General features: G+C 40.5%; 1 protein-coding gene across 1 annotated transcript in view; it reads left to right on the top strand.

The window, feature by feature from the left end:
• The window catches only part of LOC6043303 (vacuolar protein sorting-associated protein 41 homolog), a 46641-nt gene that overhangs the window by 19906 nt on the left and 14017 nt on the right, over nucleotides 1-12718 (top strand). The window contains 2 exon segments of the mRNA XM_038250889.1: nucleotides 4358-4828; nucleotides 4895-5691. Of these exon segments, the coding sequence (XP_038106817.1) occupies nucleotides 4358-4828; nucleotides 4895-5691 (1268 nt within the window).

Below are 12718 nucleotides of genomic sequence, written 5' to 3'. Positions count from 1 at the left end.
CGCGTGGCAATTCCGGATTCATGAACCTATTTAGAAAAAAATGTACCATTAGTGAACTGAATCATGCAATTTTTTACAAGACAAATTACCGAAATTTTTAAACCAATAGACCAGCCGTCGTTCCGCGACAGCGCTGTTACAATGCTACTTGCAGGGCCATGGCCATGGCCAGGACGAGTTCCGTGCAACGTTGCTTGCAACTTTTGTTCCAGCTCCCTTCGCTGGTACTCCTCGCGAGACGTTCCTTGGTCTCGGCGTCCAGACCACGACCTCCGACGCCAGCGTGGCCATTCTGTAGCGAGGGAGGCTGCGGTTGACTGACGGTCGATGACTGGCCGCTGAACGGCAATCTCCGGCTCCATGGACGGAGCCGCCGCCGAAGAAGAGTCCCGGCGATCATCGTCGTGATCTTAGTGCTGGCCTCGCTGCTGCTGGTTGGCCAACTTTGAAGGTTGCATTGACCGTCCGGCAAGCCTGTTCCTTGCACCTGTTAGAAAAGAAAAATAAACAATTTGACAACGGAAACAAGCAAAAGTTACGAATAAATTACCGAAATTTTAAAACAATAGGCCAGGATCGTCGACCGGATCCGTTTGATCTGGCCCTGGAAGCATTTCATCCGTCGAGGGCCCTAGCAGGGCGGTGACCGGAACAGTTCCGTGCAGCTTTACTTTTGTCGTATCTTACAAGATCATGGCCGTCCCGAGTGGCATTTCCGCAGTTGGAACAAAGTTCCAGGAACTTCTTGGGGGAAGAACTTCCAGGGACATGGAGCTCAGAGTTGCCTGCGGGGGTTTCAAGTTTTTGCGTTTTAAAAATCGAACCGTCAGTTAGAATCGTTGTTCGTGAGCTCAACCGAGTGCACCCGAACGGTCCATAGGCACGTCGCTGTCGTTTTTGTCAGCATCCGACCCGGAAGTGTCCTTTTGTCGTCATCCAGTCCAACGAGGTGACGCACACATTTTGGTCCTTCACCTTTGATGACTCTAGCTTGACCGGAGCGCTAACGATTCCGAAACTCAACGTGGCCACCGCCACCGCTCATCTTGTTGGACGACGCCGGGCACCGCTGCTGAAGGGATCGTCCTCCTAGGAGTCAATGCGACGCTACATGATCTCTCATGGGACCATGTCACCGCGGTCACGATCGTCACGATCCATTCTCTTGCCGTCACCCTGCTGCTCCTTTTGGGCAGGTGGACCTTGGTTGCTGGCAGTTCCATTGCTTTGATTCCGAACACCGTAATCACTACCCTGCGGTTGACTTGTATGTATGCTGTTTCCGGAAGGATTTTACTCCAGCTTACGGAACCTCGGAGGTAGATTAGTTTGGTCCTCCGTCTTCATCCCTATTGTTCTTCTGCTTTTGCTCCAGCTCCTGCAGCTTCCTGGCCGCGGCATGATTGTATTCCATCTCACTTCGCTGGTCCTCCTCGCGACGCAACTTGACACGTTCCTTGGCCTCGGTATCCAGTCCACGACCTCCGATGCCGGCGTAGTCATTCTTTTGCGAGGGCGGTGAAGGTTGACTGACTATCGATGGTGAGCCGCTGAACGAAAATCTCCGGCTCCATGAACGAAGCCGCCGCAGACGAAGACTCCCGCCGGTGATAGTCGTGTTCCTGGTGCTGGTCTCGCTGCTGGTAACGGTAACGGAGCATGTAGCTGTTGAGGACCCGGTCCTCCTGTTCTACACGGAATCATCCTGTTAAACAAGAAGAAATATATTATTACACGGATGTTGGAGAGCCGCAAAGCGGTTACCTTTCAACGATAGTGTTCCATGGAACCGGTTCCGGAGGTTCTTCCGGAATTTAGGCGTTCAAACGCCATGCCACCGCTTGGAGTCGTTGTTCGAGAATTTGATTCGGTGCGCGTTCCGATTGGCCACCCACTACTTGAGCGGCCCTAAATGTTGCAGTCCCGGCAGCGGACTCTGCGGTTGTCTTTCTTGAATTTCTCCTGCTTGTTCCCCGTGCGTTCCGATGCACTTCTTCTTGAACTCGTCCAACACAGAGGGGAGCTTAACAGGACACAGACTGGGCAGATTTTCAGGTTTAGGATTGGTTGCAGACGGGCTCAAAGTCACTGCAAAAATCAATGGCCAGTGGCCGCTCTGTTGTTTTCGTCCTCCTCGAACTGAACTACTACTTCTGCTTCAGCGGCACCGATTCCGCTGCCACCGACTGGGACTGCGCTGCGTCACCTCCGAACTTTTCAGCGATTTGAAACGCTGTTTAACATGGACCTGTCGACCAGCTTCGGCACGTACTTCCAACGCCAGTTAGCAATACGATACTGTTCGGCAACCGATAATGAGAGCGGATGCAACTGTGGTAGGTGCAAGCTGCTGTGCAGGAACTTGAAGTACTAATTGAGAAAAACACAAAGAAGTGTTTACTGTGATGCAAAAACTACAGAAACAAAACTACCTGGCACTTTTTGTGTAGTAATTTGCCGCGGGCACCTGCAGGGGCGTGACCGTCATTTGGGCCTGTTCCGATCAGCGTTGTTCCGAATGCAATTGCAGAACCATGTCTGTCCTGCGTGCCACTTATAGATTGCACCAGGCATCCACAACGGAAAAGAACCTGTATAAAATCAAAGAAAACAATTAATACACTGAAACAAGCAATTACAAGAAACATACAACGATCGTTCATGGCCTTTCTCCCAGGAATGCGGAAAGTTCCGGGATTCACCCGGTAATATTTAATCTCGTGGTAATATTTAATCTGCTGGCCACTGAATCAATGCGGTCGCTGAAATCGAGTCTACATTCCGGGGATCTGAACAGCACCAGCGCAGATTCATGTCTCGGAATTTTTTGTTGCTGAAATCCTAGAAAGAGAATTCCTTAAATATTCCTTTACATTTGAGCTGTTCGAGCTACCTAAGTACCGTTTTCGATTTTCTGAGGACAACCGCAACTCTCGCGCAAACGTAAACAGCAGTCCAAGACGAATTAAGACCTTTTTGCCGAGCTCTGAATCACCTCCCGCTGCGCTGCTGCTGCTCCTTCTCGACCAAATTGAAACTCTTCCCGCTCGACGCAGGAATCGGCGTTCACAGCGTACAACGGTTCCGCCCGTTTGAACACCTTTAGGCACCGGTGACGATCGCTACCGTGGCCATATTCTGGCGCAAGTCCTCCACGGTGCTGGCAAATACTTTACCATGATATTCTTTGGGGTTTCCGGCAAGAACTGGGAGCCGTCAGCAGATTGATTCCGCTTCTTGATCTTTGGTTCAGCAGCTGCGCTCGACTATGGCACTGAGAACAGGAGTATTTTAAATTATACAAACTTACTCAATAATAGAAGAATAAACTCACCGTTCAACTTAAATTATTAAAAGTTTGCCCACAACACGCGACATAAAAAAAAACTTGTCCAAAAGCAAGATGGTTTTTTGGCAGTTTGACAGTTCTGTCGAATTTTCGCAATCGCGAAAGAGCGAGATGGCATGCTTAGCGAAACTTCGATGAAAACACAAAGCATGCTTTCTCTTTCACTCTAACGTGCAACATACAGTTCATCGAATTTTTCGAAAAACATCGTTGCCTTACAAAACATCGTGGGTTTACGGACTTTCGATCTGGGCACACACTTTCACTTTTAATTTCTCGATACGACCCAAGGCTGTATATCATAGGTACTCGCGATCTTCCTTTGCATTAGTGTGAGTGCATGACTCCGTGCCACTAAAACCAAAACAATAACAAACGAACAATGGACCGTGCCAGGAAAACCAAAACATAAACAATAGAGTTATCTAAGGCCGCTCTCACGCACACTAGCACACCATTTGATTTGCTGGTCGGTACAAAATTTAACCTCACTTTTTTTCGTGTACGTACACGCAATACATGCGCACGTAGATAACTCTATGTCAGTGTCAGTGGAGTGAGAGAGTCAGAGATAACGATTTTGACAACCGCACTACTACACACTCAATCGCGAGTACCTTAGGTAGAAAGCCATGGATACGACCCTTGCCTTACAGTAGAGCTATCTAAGCCCGATCTCACGCACACTAGCTTACCATTTGTTTTTGCTGGCGGGTACAAATTTTAACCTAAAAACCCTTCGTGTACAAACACGCAATACATGCGCACGTAGATAACTCTGTTGGTTTAAATCCATTCTGCAGTGATGCAAAATCATCGATTATTTTGGCCGCCTCATTTTTTTTAAATTTTTGCAACGGTCTTATTTCACACAAAAAATTCATGAACGAAGTTTCATCCAAATAAAAAAATATTTTATATTGTTGATTTTCAAACTAGGATCTTTTTTTTTTCTTGATTAATCCAAAATGATGATAAAAAAACCCCTTTATAAAAATCTCTTTCCAGCAAATTCGAGCAAGCGATGGACGTGATCGCGAAAAACGGCGGCAAATACTCGATCGTAACGGTGGCCCGGCTCTACCTCGATCACCTGCTATCGCTGCAGCAGTACGACGAGGCGGCCCGGCTGTGTCTACGTGCCTTCCAGAACGACAAGCAGCTGTGGGAGGAGGAGGTGTACAAGTTCGTCAAGGAGAAGCAGCTGCGCTCGGTCAGTGCGTACATACCCCGGGCGGCGGACTGCCGGCTCAACCCGCACGTGTACGAGATGGTGCTGTACGAGTACCTGCAGCTGGATCCGGAGGGGTTTCTGGGGCTGATCAAGGAGTGGGAACCGGGGCTGTACAACACGAAGGCTGTGATTAACGCGATCAACGATCACTTCAACAAGAAGGACGCGAATATTTTGCTGGAAGCGCTGGCCATTCTGTATTCGCACGAGAAAGAGTACGACAAAGCGCTGACGATGTATTTGAAGTGAGGATTTCTTGGTTGATTTGGGGTGCTTCATCTTTTCTAATGGGTATAAACTCTCTCTTACAGGTTGCAACACAAGGAAATATTCGAACTGATAAAAAGGCACGATCTGTACTCGGTGATAAAGGATACGATCGTGCAGCTGATCGAGTTGGACAGCGAAAATGCGATACAAATGCTGCTGGAAAAGAACAAGATTCCCGCCGAGGACGTTGTGCAAGAGCTTGAAGGTCGCGAAGAATTTCTGTACCGGTATTTGGACGCGTACGACAAAATCGACAGTTCGGGGAAATTTCACTGGAAGCTGGTCAAGCTGTACGCGGTCTACGAACCGGCCAAGTTGCTGCCGTTTCTCAAACGCTCAAACAATTACCCCATCCAGGAAGCGTTCAACATTTGCAAAGACAAGCTGTTTTACCCGGAGATGGTTTATCTGCTAGGTCGGATGGGAAACACCCGCGAAGCACTGTCCATCATCATCCACAAGCTCAAGGACATCCAGATGGCGATCGAGTTCTGCAAAGAGCACGACGACATGGACCTGTGGAACGATCTGATCAACGAATCCGTTGAGAAGCCTTACATTATGACCAAGCTGCTGGACGGCATCGCGGGCTTCATCAACCCGGAACTGCTGGTGAACAAGATCAAAACGGGGCAGGAAATTCCGGGGCTGAAAAATTCCATCATCAAAATGCTGTGCGGGTTCAGCTTGCAGGTTTCGATCCAGGACGGCTGCAACCAGATCCTGGTGTCGGATTACTTCAACATGCACGAACGGCTGGCCAAGGTGCAGCAGCGGGCGATGGCCGTCAGCGTGGACACCACGTGTGGGCTGTGCCGGAGGGACATTATCGTGAAAGGTAGGAGGTTTGAGAACAGATCATTTTATTTATTTATTTTTTACTTTGACATTGCCTCAAAAAATGAAATAATTTAAAATTTAGGGAAGGGAAAAAAACATATTTTTCCTTCCGCTATTTTTTAAATCCCCAGGATGACATGTGGTACTTTCCTAAGCGATAATTTTTCATAGAGAATAACACATATTTTAATGTTGATTTCAAACAATTGTTTAACAGATAAAAAAAAAACATTGAATAAAATTGGTATCAGTCTAATTTTCTTAAAAAAAAGTCTTGTGCTGTAAATATAAATAAACTAGAGGTGGGCAAAAGCGAGCGAGCTGTTCAAAGTACCGATTCGAACGAACCATGGCTCACAAAAAAGAGCCGCGGTTTGTTTAAACTCCTGTCTTTTCAAAGATCCATTTCAATATGGAATGATTTTTTAACTTGATTCTATATTTATGTTTATAATTGGGTCCAAATTGAAGCTTAGATTGCTGATATTATTGTTTACAGCGATAAAGCATATTTTTCTGAGTAAAATGACCCTTTGTACGACCGCCAAGAGTTTAAAATGGATTTTAAAATCAATTTTGAAAATTATACTCTCGGTCCTTTTAGACGGAAAAGGTGCTAATTGACAGCTTTTTCCAAGGGGACCATAGTGAATCCATCGAAATAATGTTGTCTTGTCAACTTTTTTTTGCATTAAAATAACAAAAAGTGACCAGAAATGATTTTCAAGCGTGTTTTCAATCGTTGTACATAAAAATTTACTTCGGGCTTTAGGCCCCTATTATAGTTCATTGAATTTCCAACAAATTGTAACATGAAATTTGTTTTGAGAATTGAAAATGTAACTTCAAATAGTTCAATGCAGATAAATTAATGCCAAATATGTAAAAATGGTCCCATGGGGTACTTTTTAAACAACTTAAGGCAACAACTGCAGGTGGGGGATCTATTGCAACTTTCTCATCAATATACATGAAAGACACATAAAAATATTACAGTCCAGTCTCGTTTATCCGAAGCCTCAATTATCCGAAGGTTTGTATGAGATTTCGGATAATCAAATCACGAACAAAACAAAACAAATGTTTTGGTTTTTCTTAACTTTCTTGCTTTTAACATCAAATTTGAGATCTGCGACCCCATTTTAGTCAAATTTGAATGGTTGATTGCCTATTAAATTAAAAAAATGCATTTTTGAAAATTCCATCGCCGCCATTTTGGCCGCTATCTTGAATTTAAAAAACCTAAATCAAGCTCAACAATCAAAAATAAAAAAAAGAAAAAAACATTTTTTATATTCGGTTTTCCAAAGTTTGGCATTTATATTTTATCGATTGGATCAGAGCGAAAAGAAAAAAGTTCGCAGAACATTTCTTTAAAATAAAATATAAAAAAAAGCAGAGTGATCCACTTTAACGACCCCGGATCCTTTGTGGTTTCTGTTGCAAGTTTCTGCTCATTTCTAGGCCCTGGGCCTTGTAAAGTCAAAAGGCATGATTTGATCCTAGTGCATTAGTTAAAATTTGGGTATACATTATTTTTTATAAGCACTATGGACACCACTTCATGCTACGAGAACTCGCTTTGCCGCAGCCCCAGGGCTTAAGCGTTGACCGATAAGCTGTCTTCGTGAACTAGGTAGTTCTCCGATAGTGAAAATATCACAATTGCACAAGACACCGCTGCTTCTGTGACTTTTTCACTATCACAATGTGGGATTTAGGTGGGACTTTAGGATAGTACAATTGATTTGTTGCTTAGCATTAGCATTTAAAACAAATCTGTATGCTTTCCAAATCTTTTTGATGATAAATTTAGTTGCAATTGTTAAGTTAGAGTAATGCTGTCATTAAACTTTGATTGATGTAGAATACTAGGCATTCGTTTATGTCAAATTGTTCATAGAGTCTCGATCAATCAATAATGTAATGATATCGGACAAAATTCGTTGATCTGTTGAACTAACGGTTTTCGGATTATGGTTGTATCGACCATTGTTGCGAATCGAGGAACTACGGATCTTTTGACGTAAATGGTCATTTCTTTTTCAAATCGCGATTTCTATCCTATTTGTATATCAGTTCACAATTTTTATTGTTTTTTGATAGAAGTAGTATTACAACAGTTAAAGGAACGTTTAGTTTTGAACATTAAGTTTAGAGGATTTTAGATTAAAATTTATATTTTCAATCCAAAGTAGTTAGCAAATGAATATTTGGACTTAAATGAATAATTGAATAAGTTGGACTTATGAATAACACACAACTGTACATTTATTCTAGAGTCAGATCCATACAGCGTCAGTGTTTATTTGGTCGAAGTGTACTAATTCATTGGCAGATCTGATTCTAGTTGTAATGTACGACAGGACTACTGACGGAAGTGACAGGACGAGGGCCCAGTTTAGAGGTTTCAACATCAATGATGTGCGGCTGGACCACCCTCCCAAAAAAAAAAAGTTTCTTCTCATTTCTAGGCGTCCGAAGGTTATGTGTGGTGAGTCACCCTAAACCTTTTTTACGCAAATGGACCGACGTTTTATTTCCCCATCCGATAGAAGGCGTGATCAGGCAAATCTCGTTTCGAAAAATGCCACCGGGTCCGTCTGGGATTGAACCCAGGCCTTACTGGGGTGAGAGGCTACCACGCTTACCACTGCACCACCAGACCCCGCCAAATAAAATATCAGCATTGTTTTAATTTTTTTCAAAAATAAACTCATAATCTGAAAATTATTAGCAACTTTCTCTAAAATCCAAAATTTATGTTTGGGTGCTGGTTAAGGTTCAGATTTTTAGATTTTGTATAGAGACCGCCAAGATTTATGGTTTGCAAGGAATTGTTTTCATTCTAGCGTTTTTAAAAATAATTATAACAATCCAATAAAACCCACAAAAACACCCCACTATTCTTAAACAAGACTTATTTTCATCAAAATTTTGAAAAAAAGGTCGGCTTTTGTAATTACATTGTTTTTAAAGCTAAGAGTAATTACAGAGGATCTTTCCCTCTACCTTATGGCCTTTGATTAGGCCGTAAGAGCAATGTCGTACCGCCCCTTTCAAATGTTGCTCCAGAATTTATATCAATATTTGACCACCACCTTAAAAATTTGAAGCCAATGTTTTCTTTGAAATAGGGTCCTAAAGCCCTTTGTAAATTTTTATGCACAACGGTAAAAAACACGATTAAAAACCATTTCTCATCACTTTTTTTTTTCATTTTCATGCAAAACAAATAAATTGACAAGAATTGGATCAACTATGGTCTCCTTGGGACGAGCTGTCAAGTAGGACCTTTTCTGTCAAGTAAAGTTCTGTTGAAGTTAATTTTTTTAAAATTGATTTAAAAATCTAAATTTAGTAGCAGAGTATTTTCTTTTTTTTTTTTTTTTTTTTGGGAGGGTGATCCAGCCGCACATCGTTGATGTCGAAACCTCTAAACTGGGCCCTCGTCCTGTCACGTCCGTCAGTAGTCTTGTCGTACATTACAACTAGAATCAGATCTGCCAATGAATTAGTACACTTCGACCAAATAAACACTGACGCTGTATGGATCTGACTCTAGAATAAATGCACAGTTGTGTGTTATTCATAAGTCCAAAATGTTCAATTATTCATATAAGTCCTAATATTCATTTGCGGATAACTACCTAACTTGAATTGAATACAAGATTTAAAGCAACCTATCCGAAAGCTACTCTTATCTCAAATCCCCGACATTTTAATTATTAACAAAAAAAAAAAAAACGTTTCTTTTAAAACCTGTCTGGCTTCCTTTAAAAAAAAAAACAAAAAAAAAATAACAGTTGATATTTTACAAGTCGTGAATTGAAAAAGAGACGACCATTTGTTCGTCAGAATTCCAGTAGATCCTCGATTCGCAACAATGGTCGATACAATCATAATCCGACAACCGTTAGTTCAACAGATCAACGAATTTAGTCCGATATCATTTCACTATTGATTGATCGAGACTCTATGAAAATTTTGACAAATTAGAATGGTTTTTATGCTACTTGAATGAAAATCATCGATTCTGATAGAATTACTAAATTCACTGTTACTAATTTTGTCCCTAAAATAACTAAAGACAAAGTATAAAAAGTTGATATTTATAGTTAAAATCCTAAATTCTACAATCACTATTTTTTTAAACCCGCATCCTAACCTGACACCCACATTAAGATAGGGAAAAATCACATATGTAGCGGTTCATTGTACAAATGTAATATTTCCACTATCAGAGAACCTCCTTGTCTCGATGACAGCTTACCGGCCATCGATTAAGCCCTGAGACTACGCCAAAGTGGGTTCTCGCAGCATGAAGTGGTGTCCATGTGTAAAAATGGAAGCTTCAGCAATATACTGAACACTTCGATTTTAATTCCACATCGAATCAAATCATACTCTTTGCCAAACAAGCATCAAACCTATGACACTCATTATGACAAAGCCCAGGGAAATTTAGTAGCAGAGTATTTTCTCAAAATAAAATATTGGCATTTGTTTAAGTTTAGCAGAAGTAACGAGATTTCTTAAAATTATAACAATTTTCTCAAAATTCTCAAATCTTGCCAAATGCGGCCAAATAATTTTTAAAAGTACAATAAAAAACATAAAAAATCACGCCATTCTTTAAAATTGCGTTTTCATAAATTTTTTGAAAAAGAGCGAAAGAGCCGTTCCAAAAAAACCCCATTTTGATGAGCGAGCAAAAATGAGCGATTCTTAAAAAAGAGCGTGAAAAAAAAAATGCATCTTTTGGCCTTGAGTTTGGGATTGTGTTAAATCTAATACCAAAGCTTTAAATTTATAAAAAAATGTAGAAAAAAATCAGAATTAAAAAAAAAATAGAGGATTTACAGCAAAGCTAAAAGACACATGTCGCCACCTATGAACTAGTAGCGTAAACCTATGATTTTTCGAAAAAAAAATGTGTTTTTACCTTCAAAATCAACATTTTTTCAAAACTTATTCCGGATTCGGATAAGAAAAATTATTTCCAACAATTTGTTGTACAACTTTCCAATTTTTGATTGATTTTTCATGAGAAAATTGTAAATTTAGTAAAAGATAGTTTTTTGGACTATTTGGCAACAAAGTCTGTCAAAAATCAATAGAAATTGTTGAATATACGTTAACACATCTGTTATCAACTATATAAATGCTTATTTCATTGATATGTACACAGAAAAAAATAATGTAAATTTGGAAGCTGTAATTTTGGAAGGTTGAATATTACCTCTTTTATGATGTAATTTTACCTCAATTTAGACTGAAAAAGTGACATTACACCAGAAAAGTGGTAAAATTACACATTTCCAGAGGTAAAATTACACCTTTTTTCTGTCATAAAAGATGTACCCCTTCCCAGATGTAATATTACCATGATTTTTTTTTCTGTGTACCGGGAAACACATTTTTTCGTGTTCCAAAACATGTTTTTTAAAGAACAGTTCACAAATTTTTGCGCGCCCAAAAATTGAAGTTCATTATTTCAAAGCAAAAAATTTTTCTCGTCTTTTGCAACCAGTTTCATTAAGATCGATGCAGGGAATCATAAGAAATAATCGATTTTGTTCTTCAATCCGGCAGAAAGGAATACGATTTTAGGCAAGTAACCTCATTTTGGCGCCACCTACATTTGAAATACAGTCGCGCTGCAAAACCTCAATAAGGATTAATTTTTTTTATTTGAAGTGAACCATTTTTCAAGTTATTTTTTTGATATGATCAGTTTTGTGCATTTTTAAAATATTTTATGATAAAATGTACCTTTGCAAAACAATTGTAAAAAGCTGATACAATCAATACAATTTACCTTTTCTGACTTAGTTTTTTGAACTTCTAATTACAGAAAATAGCCCTGAGTTTAGGCGCCATACACATTAATTGATTTTTGAAATTTTAACTTTAATTTAAACGAAAAAGCTCAAATTTACAAAGTAAGTCTCATTTTTCAACCTATCAACACAGTTTTAAATTGTTTTTGAGCAATTCCAGCTCAAATCAGGAATTTTTCTGGTACTTTTGTACTCGACCCTCTCCGATTTCAATGAAACTTTGTAGACATGTTATCCTAGTCCTATATAAGCCATTTTTGTGTATATGGAGCCAATAGTACTCGAAAATAACATTTGAGTAGGGCGTAATGTATTTAAATATTTTTGTATTTTGTAATTTAAAAATTACTGTATCTCGAAGCCGTTGCATCGTATCAAAAAGTGGTCAAAGACAAACTTGTAGGAAATTGGACGGGCTTTCTGAAAAAAAAACACTGAAACAAAAATACACGCCACATCAATGAGATTTTTTGATTTTTAAATCTAAAACTTAAATTTAAAGGTGATGTCACGATTTTTTTCAAAATTTTTGAGGAAACAGCCTAAAATGTTACCAAAAGACTGACGAAAAATGCAGGATGGTATGTCTCTCCTAAAAAAATACAAAAATCATTTACTAAAACTGTTTTTTTGAAAAGCGGTCTAAACGTCAAAATTAAAAAAACCAGTAGTGGGGATCGATTCTCCAGACCAGGGCTCTAAAAGGGATCGATCACTGATAGTGATCGTATGGGTCTCGTGGCGCAGGGGTAGCGGCTTCGGCTGCCGATCCCGATGATGCTATGAGACGCGGGTTCGATTCCCGCCTTATCCACTGAGCTTCTATCGGATGGTGAAGTAAAACGTCGGTCCCGGTTTCTCCTGTCTCGTCAGAGGCGCTGGAGCAGAAATCCCACGTTAGAGGAAGGCCATGCCCCGGGGGGCGTAGTGCCAATAGTTTCGTTTTTTTCGATAGTGATCGCACGATATTTGACACAGCTAGCCTATCAGCTGTCATTTTCCATTTGATCGTTGATAGAGAACTCAGAACGCCTATCATGAATTCAGTGCTAGGTAAGTGATCGCTCAAAAGAGGGCCGGTCGCATGAACGTTACACTCAGTGAGCTCACATGTATTTAAACCGAGAGATTGCCGATTTTGACTCTCAAAGAGTTACTCTGACTTGACGGCTTGCCTTCTCT

This window comes from Culex quinquefasciatus, chromosome 2 (genome assembly GCF_015732765.1).
Source record: "Culex quinquefasciatus strain JHB chromosome 2, VPISU_Cqui_1.0_pri_paternal, whole genome shotgun sequence".
Lineage (NCBI taxonomy): Eukaryota > Metazoa > Arthropoda > Insecta > Diptera > Culicidae > Culex > Culex quinquefasciatus.
The sequence above is the reverse complement of the archived record's forward strand: the minus strand, read 5'-3'. Positions and strand labels throughout refer to the sequence as shown.